General features: G+C 50.5%; 1 protein-coding gene across 1 annotated transcript in view; it reads left to right on the top strand.

The window, feature by feature from the left end:
• Nucleotides 1–18,246, top strand: part of CHRDL2 (chordin like 2) — a 28,500-nt gene extending 10,254 nt beyond the window's left edge. Inside the window, exons 4-11 of the mRNA XM_027906849.1 lie at nucleotides 889–1,031; nucleotides 4,182–4,275; nucleotides 5,318–5,373; nucleotides 6,912–7,080; nucleotides 7,994–8,188; nucleotides 11,253–11,435; nucleotides 16,066–16,158; nucleotides 17,719–18,246. Of these exons, the coding sequence (XP_027762650.1) occupies nucleotides 889–1,031; nucleotides 4,182–4,275; nucleotides 5,318–5,373; nucleotides 6,912–7,080; nucleotides 7,994–8,188; nucleotides 11,253–11,435; nucleotides 16,066–16,158; nucleotides 17,719–17,798 (1,013 nt within the window). The 3' untranslated portion in view covers nucleotides 17,799–18,246. The remainder of the gene's footprint in view (nucleotides 1–888; nucleotides 1,032–4,181; nucleotides 4,276–5,317; nucleotides 5,374–6,911; nucleotides 7,081–7,993; nucleotides 8,189–11,252; nucleotides 11,436–16,065; nucleotides 16,159–17,718) is intronic.
• Nucleotides 18,247–19,066: the final 820 nt, after the last annotated feature.

Below are 19,066 nucleotides of genomic sequence, written 5' to 3'. Positions count from 1 at the left end.
AAAAAAAAAAAAAAAAAAAAAAAAAAAAAAAAAAAAAAAAAAAAAAAAAAGAAAGATTTTTAACCACCTCATTCTCTACACTGGAGATTATCTCAAGTTTTATTCCCAAAATTTTCCCTCCCTGTCCACTACTGATGGCCTCAGTTTACCTCAATATATTCATTCTCTCCCTGTAGATTACTATGATTTCACTCCCATAATTTTCATTACCTGCCCACTACTGATTATGTAATTTTTACCTCAAAATCTTTCTCTCCCCTACAGATTAACTCACATTTTATGCCCGAAGTGTTCATTTTGTCCCCTCAGATTTTTCCTCCAAAATGTTCCTTGTCCCTTACACTTTACCTCAAGTTTTGACCCCCAAATTTTCCCTAACTACTCAGTTTACCTCAATCTGTTCATTCTCACCCCTATAGATCACCTCAAGATTTAGCCCCAAAACTTTCCCTACCTGAGTGCTGGCAAAGCCAGTCAGAAAGCATCAGTGATTTGAGAAATTAGGAAGAAAAACTAGGAAAAAAATAAACCCTATTTTTAATTTTTAGCTAATTACCCATGGGAGAAGCCCTTTTTACGTGACTCCATCTGAATTTGAAGATCATTACAACCAGGAGAGGGAAAAAATCAAGAATTTTGTTAGAGGTCAGACTTCCAGGTTTTACTTCTGTGCTGAGCTCAGTGCAGTCAGGGCAGCCCCATTCCCCAGAAGCTTTTGGAATCATAATTCCCGACCAACCCTGGCCACTCCTCCACAGGAACTGTGGTGTGTAAAGGGCTCCCTGGCCCTTTGGGTTGGGGTCACGGGGAATCTGCAGAGCATCCACGCTGTGTCAGGTCCAGGCAGGGCTGGCTCTCATCCTGCTCCATTCTCATGTTCTTTTCCAGAGCCACATTCCCCTTCCGGCCTCCGGGCGCCTGTCAAGTCCTGCCAGTACAATGGGACAACCTACCAGCAAGGGGAGATGTTCAGCACCAGTGAGCTGTTCCCCAGCCGCCAGCCCAACCAGTGTGTGCAGTGCAGCTGCTCCGTAAGTCACCTCAGAGCCCATGAGAGGTGGGGAGGGCTCGGGCTCTGCTCCTGCACCCCAACACTGTCCCACATGAAGACCTGGGGGTACCAACCCATGGTAGTTTATCATCAGGATCAGGTTATCAGTGCAGAAGAGAGATTTGTCGGAGATCACATGGGTCGGTTTTGGGTGGGCCCCATGGGGCTGCTTGGGGTGGGCAGGGGGACTGTCCCCATCGAGCATCCCAGTGCTCTGGGTCTGTGTCTGACAGCATCCGGCTGGGATGGTGGGCCCCCAGGGAACCTAGAGGAGCTCAGTGTGCCTGCAAGGCAACATGGACATGAGGTGCCTGCGCTTGGGATTCAGAGGTTCTTGGAATCCATAGTTTTGTAGAAAGGCCTGTATTGGGAGGGATCTTAAAGCTTATTCTACTCCAACCCCCTGCCATGGGCAGGGACACCTTCTGCTATGTTACTCCAAGCCCTGTCCAACCTGGCCTGGAACAATTCCAGGGATGGGGCAGCCACAGCTTCTCTGGGCAATCTGTGCCAGGGCCTGACCCCCCTCACAGGGAAGAATTTCTTTCCACTATCTAAACCAAATCTCCCCATGGAATATCGACCCTGCTGTTGAGTTGCTGGGATTGAGCTGAGCTCCAGAAGGGATTTGTTGGCTCCCAACCACCTTTGGATGCCTCAATCTCTAAGGGCCCCCAGCTGCCTCTGGCTCATGCCTTGCATGGCTGGAGCTCCCCCAGGAGATGACAGCAGAGACACAGGGTGGTGGGCAGTCAGAGATAGCAGTGGGATGGCAAGTGGATCTTCGTCTCCTTTGCTTGGGTTTAAGTGGAAGCTGAACCCAGGGCTGAGGTGTGCTTGAGCACCAGGAGCTGGGCTCCTCTAGAATCTCCTGTAGCATTCACTATCCCTCTGGGCCGGCAGAGATGGGCTCTGCAGGAGGGCTGAGCATGTGCTTTTCAGGCTGTCTACAAAAAGCATTTGCAGGAAGCAGCTCCTGAACATGCTCACTTCCAATGACCTTTGGCAGGACCATTGTATTCCCTTTTTCCCTGATGGTCCTGATTGTCCTACCTGAGGGCTGTGACGGTAGCCAGGACGGCCTCAGTGTGCATCTCAGTGATCATCCACCACCTACTGCTAACTCTGTTGGGATGTTCCTTCTCTAGCAGTGCCCTGAGACAGGACTTGGCTCTGCTCTACCCAGCCCTCTCCCAAGGGTTGGGATCCTGAGAAAATCTATCAAAAACTGAGTTCTGACACCTTCTCAGGAGGCATGAGGTCAGCAGTGATGGGAAGGTGCATGGAGTGCCAGGAGCTGAGTGTCAGGAGATAAATGGATCAGCTTCTCCTCCTTGAGACAGAGTGAGGATGGGGGACTGGGAGTGCTGACACTGGATTTGGACACTGAAGAACTGCTCACACTGATTGCTGCCTCTGCCATGAAAAAGAAAGAGAGTTCCAGGTGTGGCTTTCACCACCATCATTCAGAGCCCTTGGGTGGGCCCAACCTCCACAGCCCCATGCCTTGCTTGCAGCAAATAACTGGACTAAGTTTGGCCAGGAAAGAATAAAGAGGCAGGAGAGTCCAAACCACCTCCCTCTCTCGGGCCAGAAGCACACACACACGGGTTACACCAATGTTTGGTAGTAAAGTATCCATGATACTGGAATAACTGCTCTGTGCGCACACCTCAGAGCTTGGTGGCAAGAGGAATAGCTCAGATGTAGAAATTATACAGTTTTTGAGGCTGGTCCCTCTCTTAGGGACCCCAGATGGATGGTGGAAACACCAGGAAGGAGGTCTTGGATCCTACTCCTACACCTTGCCCTGCTTTCCGACCTCATCCCCAGGAGCCCGTGGAGTTCTGCGTCGTCTCGGCTGTCACTCAGGCTCTGTTTATTCAGCAGGATAATGCCTTGGATATGACGGAGAAAATAAAAGCCTGGCTGCGGAGGGGTCTCTGGGCTGTGTCTGCTGTCAGCTGCTGGAACAGCTGCAGGAACAGCTGGCCTAACCCTCTTCAAAAACCGCCCCGAGACTGGTGCCTCTGGGATAAATCCTGCTTTTTATGACATTTGCCCGAGGCAGGTCATTGCTGTGAGCTGCTGGTCAGAAGGAGGAAGAAGGAAGAGGCAGGTCTGGACTCCACGAAGAGGAGAACAGGGTTTGGTTTGCTGTGAGCTCCACCAAACCCTGTTGTTTTACAAATTTTCCTCATGCTCCTCATGTTCCTTGTGCAAGCCATTTGGCTTCCTGGTGGGAGAAGAAGCCGTTTTGGTTTGGTTTTCTAAGGATATCCTTGTTTGACCTCTTGGTTTTTGTTCAGTGGGAGCTTGTGGACACCCCAGAGAAAACTGCTGTGTGAAGAAGAGGACCTTGCTGTTGAGCTCTGGCTGCTGAACATCCTATTTTACCCTTCTGCAAAGCAGCAAAAAATTAGTCCTGCACTGCAAATCCACTGCCTGAAGTGGGACTGAGATGTACTAAGGTCAAGACTGGTCTTGATCTGTGGTTTTCAGTTTGAATCACTGCAGGAATGAAGTTTCCAAACCAACCACCCAGCCTGTGGAAGAACATCCATCCACAGCTCTAGAGCTGTGTCTGTGTGCTTGGCTCTGGTGTTATTAAATAACGCCAGGCAGAGGGAGGGCAAAGTTTTGACGAGGACCTGTGTCTGGGTTCGGCATCAGGCTTTCCATTTCCACCTGTCTGCTCCAGGTCCTTTTCCTGGGAGACGTCAGAAAAAATCTTCTTGTGCCCCTTCAAAGCAGGGGATTGTTATGCAGAGTTTAAAGGTGTGTCATGGCCTTTTCAGGTCTGGTAGCACTAATCATTGGTGAGGTTTGAGGATGGACTATCAGGGGTTTGGTTTGGAAGGGATTTGAGTCTCATCTAGTCCCACCCCCCTACCACGGCAGGGACACCTTCCACTAGACCAGGCCCATCCAACCTGGCCTTGAACACTTCCAGGGATCCAGGGGAAGCCACAGCTTCTCTGGGCAACCTGTGCCAGATCCTCACATGGAGGAATTTCTCCCGAATGAATTATGGTGGATCTGCAATTTGAAGTGCTGGCATCCCAACACAGGGGACATACAACCTTTTGCAATGCTGACAATGATTTTTTTCCCTCTCCTGCTCTCCTAGGAAGGCCAGATTTACTGCGGCTTGGTGACCTGCCCGAAGCTGTCGTGTTCCTCTCCGTTAACCGTGACGGATTCCTGCTGCCAGGTCTGCAAAGGTAATGAGGCTGGGGGTGAGGATGGGATTCTCCAGTTGGTTGCCACTTGACAGCAGGAGCCATTCCAAGCCACTTTAGCAGGATTTTGGAGGCCTGTGCCATAAATCAGGCCACTTCCTACTGCTTGGTTGTACCAGGAAACAAAGATGGGGGCTTTTTCCTTGCATGTTTCCCCTCTCTCACTGAGTTGTGATCAACATTCCTGTAGCCCAAAAGCTGGAAGGGCTGAACTCTTTGCCCTGCCACTGGTGCACTGTGCAAAGATGGGACCTGTGTGGAGGGAAGTCCTCCAGGCCGCTCATCCACCAGGACCATGTGAAGGTGATGCATTCTACTGTTGCTCCAGGGAAGTTTCCAGGACAGTCAGAGAAAACCCCTCTTTCCACCCCATTACAGCGTGGCTGAGTTTCACTTTTACAGCTCTCTGTGAGGGACAAATTCTTGAACTTGCTGCTGTTTCCCCTGTCTTACATCTGGGAGAGGGAGGAGAGATGAGACAGATCCGAGAGAGAGTGGGCAGGTTCACACCCTGCTGACAATGAAGTCACAGCATAAAATGACTCTTTAATACAAGAGATATTTATGAAGCTGGAAGGCCATGGCTGTCTCCTGACCATGAGCACAGAATGATCTCCTCCAGGTACCTCCTCCAAACTCTCCCCTTCTGCCATTTGTGTTCCTCCCTCCTGGTTTTCTTTGGTGCAGCTGGGACATGTCACTGACTCTGTGAGAAATGTCTTTGGATTTATTTTTAATTATTCCCCATCACCTCTTACTCTACCTCTGGGGTGTTTTTCATGCCATCCAACTTCAGAAGCTTCAAAGTCATGTCTTTCCTGGAACTGAGTTGTTGTTGCTAGTGGGATAAAATGTTTTTCTGGGGTATGACTCCATCTGCTTTGGATAATATGAACTGCATGTTCAAAGTTCTCCTCTTTCCAGATCTCCCAGGTGGGCCAGCATCCAGAGGAGCGCTGGTTCCAGCCAAAGAGAGAGCAAATCTCCAGCCAGCATCTCACAGGACAATGTTTTTCCCTTGCAGATGGCTCCCATGAGAAGTCCACAGAGGAGGAACCCCTGCAGTTAAACAGAGGTGTTGTACGTGACATTTGCATTTTAAAACTCAGGTTATTGCTTCTGGCACTCTGCAATTAAACAGCTCAAAGAATGCCCTTGGCCATTGTCTTCTACAAAGAAATGACCCCCACCAGCTTTTGGAGGGCACTTCGGTCCTTGAACAGCAGAACCATGGGAACCTGGTTTGCAGGGGAATCATGTCTTGGAATTCAGTCTAGGTGAGGCATATCAGCACAGGTGAGACCTCAGACCACCAGGGAAAGACTCTTCTCTTCCTTTGAAGCATTTTGAGGACGTGGTTTAGTGGTGGAGAGCACTTTGGCAGAGCCAGGTTAAGGGTTGGACTCGATAACCTTAAGATATTTTCCAACCTAAATGATTCTGATTCTATGACCTCTTAGGTCTTTGGAAGAGCAAAAGACCTTTGGGAACTGAAAATCTTGGACAGTTCTCCTTTTTTGCTGAGGGTTCCTTCATGGTGATATTTCAGTCCCAGGTCTGTGGGATTAGGTCACTTAGCTCTTGGCTCTGCCCTTCTCCCTACTGCTTCACCACCTATAAAACCTCCAAAATAGGCACAAGGGGACCCTTTGTGCTGTGTGTCTTGTCCCAGAACTTTGCTCTTGGAAGCCTGGGATGCTCCTGGGATTTCAGTCCCGCTGGCTGGCAGCCCCACACCAGTCCTCCTGCTGCCCACCAGGTGAGAGAGCAGGATATGGCCCATCCCTACCTTTCTTATCCTGTTTGGGTCACACAGATGCCAGTCCTCAGTTTCCCAGCGGGTATCTAGGAAAAACCAGCCTGTTTCCCTGCCTGTGTCAGGGATGTAGGACCTCACACGGTTCTCTGAGGGCATTGGGCTGAGCATGGGGAGAGAAAGGTGCTGTCCCAATGAAGGTGACCCACACACAGCTTTAAGGAGGACACCAGTGTAGGGCCTTGATTCCAACTAAGTGCTCCTTGGGCAGTGGCAGCAGCAAGATGGGGAAGGGTCTGGATCACCAGCAGTGGCTGAGGGAACTTGGGAGGCTCAGCCTGGAGAAAAGGAGGCTTAGGGAGGAACTTCTAGCTCTCTACAACTGCCTGACAGGAGGGTGCAGCCAGGTGGGGGTCAGGCTCTGCTCCCGGGTAACAAGGGACAGGATGAGAGGAAATGGCCTCAAGTTGTGCCAGAGGAAATTCAGGTTGTATGTTGGGAAAATTTCTTTCCTGAAAGGGTTGTCCAGCCCTGGCACAGACTGCCCAGGGCAGTTCTGGAATCCCCATCCCTGGAGGGATTTAACAGCTGTGTGGATGTGGCACTTGGGGACATGGTTTAGTGGTTGGTTTGTCAGCGCTGGGGGAATGGTTGGACTCGATGATTTTGGAGAGATTTTTCAACATAAATGATTCTGTGAATCTATGGCTTCTGGGTCATTGCTTATCCCTGTGGTCCATGGACCTTCCACTCCTGATGGAAGGTGTGCAGGACTCTGCATGGCTTTTTCCAGCATCCTTTGGAGTGAGAACAACTCAGCTGCCTGGGTCTGAGCCCCCTCCTTTTCTCTGACTGCTCACAGAGACACTCGCAAGACCAGTGCTCAGGGGAGGTGATGGGCAGGAAGCCACCTGGAGCCACTGTGTCCACTGTCCTCAGTTCTTCCCTCGAGTTCATTCCCAGAAGCTTCAAACCCAAGGGGGCAGGTGGCACCACTGTGAAGATCGTCTTGAAAGAGAAGCACAAGAAAGGTAAGGGATGGAGAGGCTGAGAAATCTGTGGCTTGAGGCGACTTCTCCAGAACATTGAATTCCCTGGGGGATCTGTTTCAGCAGCAGGTTTTCAGCAGTAAGTCTTAATTCCCACTTCTCCACTGCCAGCCTCCTCCAGCTATCTCAGTCCTGGAGCCCAGAGCCTCTTGACTGCATGAATCTCCCACTTTCCAAAAAGAGCTGGGAGGAAATTGGTCCTTGGAGCATTTTAGAGATCTGGGACCTGGGAAGGGACGTACTCAGCTGGAAGGCTCCACATGAACCTTCCAGTACAGTGCCACAGAGGGACAGGATGTTCCTCCTTGCACCTACCTGCCACGTGCTGGGTCTGTCCTAGGTGTTCCTCCTGGAGGAGAGAGTAGAAAAGTGAGATGAGGAGGGAACCCCCTTGATCCAAAGGGGGAATAACAGGTCCTTTCTCCCCCTGGCGGCTCTCCCATCATTGTGCCTCCAGAAAAACTCTTTCCAGTCCTTGGAGACAAAGCCCTAGAGAAAATTTTGGGACCTCCAAAAATTTCCGTGGTGGAGTCAGCAGGTGGCACTCTTCACTGTGCTTCATTCTGCGACAGCCTCGGAGGGACCCTGGGCTTCCAGAGGTTGGGAGGCAGGTGAGGTCCTGCCCACACTTACCCCTCGCTCACACCAGGGTGGTCAAACCCAGCAGTCTCCACCTCCTGGTGCCTGGGCCCTCTGCCCCGTGACACCTCCTGGGTGGGGTGGCTGCAATATCCCTGTTCCCACTGCTGCCGGATCCACTGCCAGATCCTGCTCCTCGAGGCAGCAGGACCACCCACCTGTGAGGTGGTGAAATGTGTTGAGCTCTACCAAGCCTTGGGTTTACAAAGATAAGGAGGGTTCACTTCCATCAGCAAGTCTTTTCTGTCTCCTCCAGCTTGTGTTTACAACGGGAAGACCTATTCCCATGGGGAGGTGTGGCACCCTGTCTTTCGGCTCTACGGCCTCCTGCCCTGCATCCTCTGCACTTGCAGGGACGGCGTCCAGGACTGCCAGAAGATCACATGCCCCAAGGAATATCCATGTGACTATCCAGAAAAAGTAGACGGGAAATGCTGTAAAATATGTCCAGGTAAGTGGGATCCCACCTGCGCCTGCAGCTGGCTTCCAGATTCTTCCCTACCTTGGTTTAAAGCCCTGGGATAGATGTGTAGGGTTTCACATTCCTGGTGTCTTGAATCCACATCAGATGAGTTCATATGGAAGGGTTGGCTTGTCTTGGAGGGCAGCGGGACTTTCTCAAGGTGAGGAAGCTGCAAGGACCCTCAGAAGGTTCCATCTGTTGGGAGGCCGGAGTCTGGAGGAAGATGCTCGAGGAGAGACGTGCTCAGACAGACAGAAGGTGCTTTCTGGGGAGAGGGCACATGGTCTGTTCTCCAGAGCTCCCTGTGGGACAAAAAGCCAGAGGGTTAAATTGTGACAAGCGAGATGTAGGAGAAAGGAGGAGAACATTTCTCAGGAATGGAGTTATCTGTGGTATTCACGATTTGTTGGAATGGGAGCTCTCCATACCTGGAAATGGATGTTGGACACACAGCTGGAGTGGGCCAGGGGGAGCTGGGCTGGTGCTGGGACATGGGAAAGGGGCTGGAGCACAGGTCTGATGAGGAGCGGCTGAGGGAGCTGGGGGGGCTCAGCCTGGAGAAAAGGAGGCTCGGGGGAGACCTTATCACTCTACATCTGCTTGACAGGAGGGTGGAGCCAGGTGGGGGCGGGCTCTGCTACGAGGGAACAAGGAATAGGACAAGAGGAAATGGCCTCAAGTTGTGCCAGGGAGGTTTAGGTTGTATATTTGGAAAATTCCTTCCCTAAAAGGGTGTCCAGCCCTGGCACAGGCTGCTCAGGTTGGTGGTTAATCCCTGGAGGGATTTAACAGCCATGTGGATGTGGCACTTGGGAACATGGGTGGCCTTGGCAGTGCTGGTGGAATGGTTGGACTGGATGATCTTAGAGGACTTTTCCAATCTTAATGATTCTGTGATTCCATGGTGGAGAAGACCTCTTTTCTTTTTTAATGTTCAGTGTGTTTTGAGTGTCTCAGCTGTTCCTTGGTCTTTGGAAAACAATTTTCCTTAAACCACAGACCTGGTAAAGATGCGACAGGGAGTGAGATCTCCTTCTGTTCCCAATGGAGAATGTTTTCCAGGTTGTACTTGTCTGTACTGTCATTTATCAGGAGATGTTCAGCTGATGGACCACCCACTGCTTTCCTCTGGAGACTCTGAGTGTCTTTGAGCCTGGCTGGAGGTCTGTCAGGTTCCTTGTGATCTCCTCTGATAAGCATCTTCAAGGGGGCTTTGTGGAGGGGTCTCACCAGGGACAACAACCAAGGGGCACGTTTTGGAATGGGGGCAAACAGACTGCAAAATCATTTGAGCTGGGATTTTTGAGGCTTTCCAGCCTCTGAGCAGGGAGGTTCTGGGATGGCCTCCATGGGGGAGCAAAGGGCAGAAGCTCAGCTTGTTTTAATAAGGTTTCTGATATGTTTATGAGCAGGATTTATGATGTTGGTGCCTAGTGGGAATGGGATGTGATGACTGAGCAGAGCCCTTCCATTCTTGCATTCCCATTATAGTGGGTCTCTCTGCTTTCAAGTCGACAAATTTCCCTGCTTGGATCTCTTGTCTGCCGTTCAGTATTCTTTTTATTTCCAGTTAAACACCCTGATGCAGCCAAAATGATTTTGTTCTTGCTTTCCAGTTCTCCCAGACAGTGATCATACACACACACACACATTACTCAGCCAACTTACATCCTTGCCCTTTCCTTCACTGCACGGAGCTTTTGCCCATCTTCTTTCTCCAGGCAGTTTCTGTGACTGTTCTCCCCTTCCTCCTTTGTATCCAGTAGCCTGGATTTCTGCTTGCTAAAGGGATGCTGGTCCTGGGATTAGCAGCCATGCATTGTTTGGATGGGGAGGTCATTGGAGCTGCTGTGGGCAGAACTAGTGACCTCGACCCATGTCCCTGCTTCTCCTTCCCAACACTGTTGGGCCATTGAGTGGCCCCAGAGTGAAGCTCCAAAGCTGTTAAATTCCTGTTGAATGTGGGGTTCCTTCCCTGCCTTGAAGGTGGGGCTTTGATCAAGGACTCCATGATCTCAGAGGTCTTTTGCAGCTTTAACAGCTCCATGATTCTATGAATGCCCCGGAGCAGGTGAAGTTTAATGGTCTGGGGCAGAGATTTTCCTGCACCCTGAACCTGTGGTGGAAAGGATGAGGGTGCTGAGCTGTGGTTGTCCCCCTTCACCTCACGCTGAGCCTATAGAGCTGAATGCTTGTATTCCTGGTGCTTAACTCTTTAAACTGGGATTTCCATCCCCTTGTGGAGAAAAGGAGCTCAGGACCACCCCAGAAAGCCTGGGGGAGAGCAGAATCAGGCCTGAAATAACTGTCCTACTAAAATATACTCCACGCATCTATTTATAGCCAAGCTTTCTTTCGAGTAGCGTAAAAAGTTTCAGCATCCAAAATGGCTGGGAGAACAAGGCTAAATTCAGCAGTGCTGGGCTCCTCTGCCTTCCAAGGCTCACAACCAAAGACAATAAATCTCTTTCCAAAACCATGGGGGATTCTTAATTACTCCAGATACATTTAAAAAAAAAAAAATGAAATGTTAGCAGCTGTCCTTTACTGAGGATGTTGAAGAAGTCACGTAGGGCCCCGGTGTGGGTGGCACCCCACGTGGAGAGAGTGCTGGGGATGGTGCTGAGCTGGGCATGTTGCCCAGGCAACCCAGCCACAGCTCTGGATCCTACACTGCTGGCTCATCCCTTCGCTTCCCTGACGTTCCTCCTCTGGGACAGCAGTGGGAGTGAGATGGGAAGCGGGGAACTCAACCTGGGCTTTGTGGTGATGGTGGCACCAAGGTCCCTGCGGTGAGATCCAGGTGCTGAAAATCCCCTCCCCTGCTACCTGAGTCAGAGGGAATGGAAAACATCAGGATGAGCGGGTCCACAGGTCCTTTAATAACATCTCCCCTCACTGCTGGTGCTGGGGATCAGATCAAGGTCCTACTCAGAGACGCAGCTGTGCCTGATGGCACCAAACCCAAGGGGATGCCTTTTCCATGGCCCGGGAGCTCTTCCAAGCTCCTTCCTGCCCTGATTTAATGAACTCTGTCCTTGTTTTTGCCCAGAAGGTAGAGTCAAACCCACGGATGAAATAGTCACCACCCGGTGTGGCAAGAACCCCGGCCGTGTCCTGGTGTACATGTTTGTGCCACCGCGCTCGGAGAACTCCAAGGAGATCCTCAGGACAATGGCCATCGAGAAGGAGCTGGCGGAGGAGGTGGAAATCTACAACTGGAAGCTGATTAAGGGTGAGTACCATAACAAAACCAGCCAGGAGTGCAAGGAGCGTGTGGAAACCTGAAGCTTTCCAAGCTATAGTCAGTTTTTCAGGCTTTTCTAGCGGTGCTCCAGCCCTTGAGAGGTGAATCAAAACCTGCTGACAGCAGGGTGGCTTTTCTGGCTCCCTCATTTCACCCTCCTTTCCTGCAGTTCTGTGCAGACCAGGGACTGGAAACCACTTCTGGCCCCACCACGAGCTGCAACACTATCTGAAGGCACAGCATGTGGGCAAACAAGACAAGGGCCATGGGGCTGTTCCCCTGAACCTTTCATGGTTTCCATGCCAAATGCACATGGAAAACAAACAAACAAAAAATTGTTCTGCTCTCTCCATGGTTTTGTTTTTGCTCTTCTTTTTTTAACCCCAGTCCACCCACAACTTCCGAAGGGGGAATGAATTGTCCCCAGGCTACTTTTTGGATGGGTGGATTTGGATGCTCCCGTTGGTGAGTCCTCCAGAGGTCAAAGCACGGCAAATACACTGTCAAATGGCACCAACCTCTTGCTCTCTCCCCATGCCTTCAGCTTTGCAACACTGTTACGGACCAGAGGGTCCCTGGGACACCTGGTCCAGTAGATATTTTGTGTTGTGTTTCTCTTGAGCCCAGGAAAGCATTGTAGTGCCCCAACTCTGAGTTTCTGTTGGACCTTCTCTATCCAAAAAACTTGAGCATTTGAGGTTGGTTGTACCTTTCCTATGAATACAGTGACACTCAGCCCAGGTGTTCTGGACATGTGTAGGCAGATGTTCTGGGCTCTTGGTTACGGTCATGTCTCACCTCACTCCCTGGGGAGACCTCAGCCAGGCTCTTCCTGGCCAAAAAGGGTGGGCACACGTGGATAGTAGCCAAGAAAATAACTTCAGTGATGGATCCCTGGTTGCCACCATGTTTCCATCCTCCCCCTGCCGTTCTCCATGCTCCATGGTGCCCCTCTCCCCGTCCTCCCCCTCTTCTCCTTCACAATGGCACCTTGTAGCTAGAGGACAGCTCTGAGCCCACACTGTCTGGGCCCCACCGTTTCCTCTCCTCGCTCCTTGGCAGAAGTTGCCACCCAAACCTTCTTGGTACCTTCTGAGGCCAAAAGCTTCATGCCTGCATGGAGCCCCCGAGCCCTGCCAGCCAGGGACAGGGAAGGCCCTTGTCCCCGAGGCCAACACAGCTCTTTTGCTTGGCAGAGCGAAGTGTTGTTATTGGGAAAGAGTCACATATGGATTCCACCTCTCTGTGGTCCATCTACTCTACCAACAGTGCAGCATGTGTGGAGTAAAAAGGCTGCAAGTCACACCTGGACCTCATCCATCTGCCTTTGTATGGCTTGTGATACCTATATGGCCTGTGCTATTTCTGTCCTGGGACGTTTTTCTCCATGAAGCAGGAGCTGAGAGGAGAAACCAGTGCCAACACCCACCCAAAAGTCTTACCCAACTGGCTGGTGGAGCATGACCAGCCTCCAGAGGAGCTGCAGTGGGGGCTTCTCCATGTTTTTAGGGGCCTGAAAACCACCAGGCATTTTGAAAAGTGACTTTCCAGTGTTTTTGAGCAGGAGTTATCGTGGGGAGAGAGGACTATGAAGGAACAGGCAGGATCAGAGAGGGACCAGCATGGCTTGGAGGCTGTGCTGTTGATTCCTGCCCTACACCTGGATTGGAGGTGTGGTCCACCCATGGACCCCTTTCCGACATTTACCCTGCCAAGCTGTTGATTAGACAGTGATCAAAATACTCCTTTCTATCCTGAAAACTGGCAGCTCTGGGTCTGCCAGCCATCCCTGGGGTTTCACCATGCTCGTATTCCCTCACACCTGGTCTGGAGGAGACCTGCAGGGTCCACACCAGCCACCCCCACACTTTTCTGGTGTTTTCTCCTACTGTGGAGACTCTACAGCCCACCTACTTTCTTCCAGACCCACAGATTCCTTCCTAAGGGAAGACTTTTCCCAGTGTGCAGCTCAAGCTCCTACCTTCTCATCCTCTCCACTGCAGGTGTGAAGAGCACAGTCCTTTCCTCTGAAGATGCCATCAGCTCCCACCTCTGCCCTCTCTTACATGGTTTAAGCACTTGAATATTTTCAGTCTTTCCTTGATTTTGGAAATTTCTGGTCCTTTGTTCCTCCCCGTGGCTCTGCTCTGACTATGTGTCTTTCTTGGAATGCAGAGCCCAAACCAGGGGGTGGGTCTCTGACCAAAGGTTGTGTCCTGCTAGGATGGGCCTCATACACCCAGACTGCCACCTCCAACCACCCACCAAGGCTTTGTTTTGCAGGTGGTTCAGAATGTCTTGAGACCAGTTTCTTGAACTAGACTTGCTTCACTCCCCAGCTCAGCATTAAATACTGGTAATTTTGGATTCCCATGTGACCAGCAGAGAGAATTATGGTATATCCACCCATTTCAGGACGGGAAGGAAGGCACTGCAGAGGAGCCTCTCTCTCCAAAATTAGGAAGGATGAAGCTCCATTAATTCACTCCTTGTGCTCTACTGTGCTCTACTTCTGTTTGGATCCTGAGGCAGCACCTAAAGCATAGAATTTTCAAATCACAGACTGGTTTGTGTTGGATGGGACCTTAAAGATCATCCTGTTCTGACACCCTGCTGTGGACAGAGACACCTTCCACTAGATCAGGTTTCTCCCCATCCAACCTGATCTGGAACACTTCCAGGGATGGGGCAGCCACAACTTCTCTGGGCAGCCTGTGCTGGGGGCCTCACCACTCTCACCATAAAAAATTTCTTCCTCCTATCTAGACTTAATCTCCCCTTTTTTAGTTTAAAACTATTACCCATTGTCCTCTCTCTACAGGCCCTTTAAAAAAGTCTGTCCCCATCTTCCTGATAAATCCCCTTTAAAGCACCAAGGAAGGTGGTAAGTGCTCGACAGCCCCACCACCTCCCTCTATCTCACCCAAAACGTTGCAAGGAATGATCCTGCCTGTTGGATGTGATCAGGAATTGCCAGGAAGTGTCACTGCCCTTTCGCAGCTCCATCCCCTCCTGCCTCTCTGGTGGGTGCACTATTCTTATCTGTGCCGCCTTGTGCTCTCCTTGTGCCTGCTGGAGCATCCCCTGCATTCCTGCACTGCTCCCCACCTCCTGGCATCTGCCAGGGTAGGTCATCCCATGGCAGGCAAAGGTCTCAGCCAGCTCTGAGAGAGCTCTTGGAGGAGCATTATCTGGGCCCGTTGATTAAAAGCTGTTTATCTCTTGTAGCTCTTGTTTAAAATATCCTCTTCATTACTAATGTGCTGGAAAGTGCTTCATCAGCCATGGGCACTGCAAGCACAGCCTCCTGCCCCTTTCTAAGTATAGACCAGAAGGATTTATTGAACACTTGTGCCTTTCTTGCGTCATTAACAGTTATATTACCTCCATCCAGTATCTTCTTTTGTTACTGGTAGGACTTCTTTTCCCAACCCCCTGAAAGGACTTATTAATAGTCCAAATTCCCACATATTTCTCTGTATGTTTTTGACTTCCTGTATTAATTTTCCACAGTTCATAACATCTCATTTAGATGGACTGCAAGCCGGTCCCCTTTCATTTCATACTCTTTTTATGTGTAATTGCTGCTGGGAATCGGAGAAAGTGTCTTAACCAAATAAGGGGGACCACAATGCTTCTCTTGCGAAAAGCAAGAGGCTGGATGCTCTGGGAGCCCGGGGGAGAGGTGGGGAAGGATATGCCAGGCATACCTGCCTGGTTTGTCATGCTTAGGAATATCGTAACCCCTAATCCCACAGAAAGGTCACTTCCATTGCTAAATGCAGGTTCTGGTTTGCTTGGGTCAGATGCCTGAGTCAGGCACCTCCACTGATGAGATGGTGCTGGCACGGGCAGAAATATCAATCTCTGCTGAGGTCACTCATGTTTTTTCCCGTCCTGGAGGAATTTCAGGGCTGGTGACTGAGAGGTGGAAAACTTTGGTCCCTGGCTGCTTCCAGGAAAGGAAAACATCCTAGGATGGAGGGGTCTCAGCAGTCAGGGGAGATAGGTGGTCGAGAGGGAGCAAAGGGGACAGGGATCTCAGCATCTTCTTGGTCTCACCTCTATTTCTTTTATGGGTTTTTGGGGAGCTCAGAACTTCTTCAGCATGAGATGTTCTATGGAGCAACAAAATCATATTGTTTTCACCTGCTTTGTGGTGTCACTGCTGTGTCCTGATTTAATGAGCATTGAACCATAGGATCATGGAATGGTTTGGGTTGGAAGGGACTTAAAGCCCATCCAGGTCCACCTCCCTTCCATGGGCAGGGACACCTTCCACTAGGTTGCTCCAAGCCCTGTCCAACCTGGCCTTGAACACTTCCAGGAATGGGACAACATCTCTGGGCAACCTGTGCCAGGGCCTCACCACCCTCACAGGGAAGAGTTGCTTCCTAATATTCAGTCTAATATTCAAATGAGATCTCTCCTGGCCTTGGCCAGCCTTGGTTTCACTCCCAAACTCCCACCAGGCTTCACCAGCAGGTCCTGCACTGAGCCAGGACCCCAGGGTGTCCAGGGCAGGCAGTTTCCCCTTTGCATCTCAGGAGGGGACCGAACATCCAAACCTGTGTGAGCCTTAGATCAAGAATCTGATGCCTTGTGTTCCCCTCTGCAGGAATATTCCATCTGATCCAAACCAAGAAGATCAGCAAACAAGAATTCAAGCAAGAAGCACAAAACTTCAGGCTGATCACCCGGACAAACGAAGGTAGGGAGAGAAAAAAATCCCTTTTCCTCACTCTTCCAGCACATCCTGCTCCAAACAACCTGCTATTTTCCTGCTCTGCTCTGGCCATTGCAAAAAGACTGCTTAAATCCCAGCACAGCGTGGGGAGCTGATCCGTAGGGAAAAGGCTTGTGCAAGCTTAGTGGGGTTGGAACTGACCTGTTTTCACACCCATATGCAACACTCCTGGTTAACAGCCACTTTATGGTATTGGAAAGGGCAGCCAGCTTTCTAAAAGTGGATGCATCCTTGTGAAATCCAAAGGATTTGTCTCTCCATAGCCCATAAAACTGTTTGATTTTTATATCTAATCCATCTGGTCTTAAAGGGTTGGGGTGTGGGGGGTTAGGGGGGAGAAAAAATATAAATGATGCAAGGGATTAGAAAGAAAATAAACTGTTGAAGTGTTTTTAAAAATCACTCTGAGTGTTCTTGGATGTGCGTAAATGTTGCGAAAAGCAGGAATGCCAGTGCACATGCCGGGAGCGCCTGGACGGAGCGAAACTGCCGTGCTATTTCCTGCTGGCTGCCTCTCCTCCTGGGCTGTGTTGGAGTTTAGTGGGATAGGTCGGCATCAGAGCCATTCCCGTACTGTCCAGCACCCACAGGTCACTGGGTCAGTCTGGAACAGCGCTGCTGCCCAGTGCACCCAGGGCTCCGGGGAGGCTGGAGATTTGTTTTCACCCCCAGTCTGCTTGGGACAACATCTCTTGAGCAAACCCTGGGGGATTTTCCAGTCCCTGCTCCCAGGCTGGGTTTCACACCCTCATGGAGTAATGTGCCAGCTTCTTCTCGCCTCAGTTTCCCCTGGCAAATAACTCTGCTGAAAATCAGCAGCTCGCCGGTGAGGCTGGGGGGAATTGAGGGGGGTTCCTTCTCCTTCTGCAGCAGGATTTTCCTGTACCATAGGTAGAAGAGCCAAGGCTGAAGCAGCAGCAGGAAACTGAATATAAATGTAGGGGTTTTGAGCAAGCCACCCCGAAGAAATGGGGCTGACAGAAGGGCGGAGAGAAACCTGCCTGCCCACTGCCCATGAAACTGAAATTTTGGCTTTCTGAGGGTGAGACAGAGGACAAGCAAAATGCTTCTTCCCCCTGAGAGGCAGGGAATCATCCCAAATCCCAGACATGCCAGGCAGGACATGGCCATAGATCATGTCCAAGCATCCTTTGAGGAGGTAGAGAGAGGGATTTATCCCTATTTCGGTCTGAGCTCCTTTTCTTTTAAGTCCGTGTGAGGGTTGACCAGGAAAAGCATTGGAAGTGCCGTTGATTGTGCCATTAATTGCATTGCAGTGGGTAAGAAGGTCCCTTTGACTTCAAATACCATTTTAACTGCAAGGTGACCAAGTCTAGAGCCGGATGGTGAATCACTGATGCGCTGCTCTGGCCATGGCTGGTGCTGTGGGTAGATCTCTATCCCAGCCTCTCTCCCAGCATAGTCCTTGCAGATCCTCCAGCTCAGAGGGTGCTACACATGGGGAAAATTGTGCTTTCCTTCTCTAGGGTTGTTGCTAATGTGTGTCCCTCTCTGCTCGTCCAGGTCACTGGAACATCTTCCGAGCCCAGACGTCAGAGCTGAGGATGACAGAGAGCCCAGAGAAGGAAACAAAGAACTTGTAAAGCAAAAAAAACTTTACCCTCGCTTTTGATTTATCTGCACCCCCACACATACACATACATATGAGAACCAGAGCTGCATTATTAAATAGACTGGCACTTCAATAAAGGATGCACTAGTGTAAGTTCCAGAAACTCCAGATCCCAGTTGATCCGTGTCCAAGCCGCAGCCATGGAGGTGCCTCTCTCCAGCCTCTCTCCCTCTTCTGCTATCCTTGGATATGCAGAGGGAAGAGAGTGAAACGGCAGAGGTGTGAGACCTGGTGTGACATGAAGAGGTGGGATACATCCCCGACACCCCGGCATTCTCAAAGAGCACCAGGAGCAAAGCTTGACTGCGCATCTTTCCAATCACCGCCGCAAAGATGACCTGCAAGGAAAGAAAAATCATCCTTGTTTCTTTTCCTGGAGCCCCTGTGATCTGCAAAGGGTTTCTTTGGCTGAAAACCCTCCAAAGGGTGTTTTGTGAAAAATCTTGTGTCTTTTCTCCTCTGTTCCAGCTGGGAGGATCCTTTTCCTTTCTTTGCAGATCGTGTGAAGATGCAGTTTTTGGGAAGACCCACCTGCTGACAGGGTCTGAGACCCTGAGCACTGCGCTAAGGTTGCTACTAAGCAGGTTATTATGCTATATATTTATATATCCTACATAATATCTACTGGGCTGTATTCACTGGAGGGGCATCTCCCAGAGGGTCGACAGGACCATTTCTGCAGCGTGGGGAGGAGGGTGTGCAGCAGCATCACCTTCCCCCTGTCAGGAAACAGTTTTGGGGGATTTTCAAGTTGGTTTTGGTACATGTATTTATCCTTGGATTCTTGTTTTATTCTGTTTTGATAAATCTATTTATTTGGAGATCCAAATCTGTCTGATAAATCTGATTAAAGCATCTTCTTGATTCAGCTTCCTATGCTGGTTTTCCTTTCCCTCTAGGGTCTGTATTACACCTCTGGGAGGGACCCCCATCCTGGTGGGGTCTGACCCCCTTGACCCCTCAGAGTAGGGATACAGGATCCCATGGATGCTTTGCTCATCAGCAGGGGATCATCCCTCCCCATTTCCTTGTGGTCTGCACATGGTTTTGGGATGAAAACAGAGTTTGGGGCTGGTGGTGGGCATGGGGGGCAGAAGATAAACCCAGGCCAGGAAATAGGAAGTCCTGGAATGCTGGCCAGGAGCCCAAGTAAGCTGCTAAGTGAGTGCAGGAGTTCTGTCTTGGACAGGCCTGTGGGACTATGACAGGATCAATGTGAGCAGCTCCCCCTACATGCTT

This window comes from Empidonax traillii, unplaced genomic scaffold (genome assembly GCF_003031625.1).
Source record: "Empidonax traillii isolate 1590-97213 ecotype Southwest subspecies unplaced genomic scaffold, ASM303162v1 scaffold1365:size127568, whole genome shotgun sequence".
In the NCBI taxonomy this organism is placed as follows: domain Eukaryota; kingdom Metazoa; phylum Chordata; class Aves; order Passeriformes; family Tyrannidae; genus Empidonax; species Empidonax traillii.
This window is presented reverse-complemented; position numbering and strand designations above follow the sequence as displayed.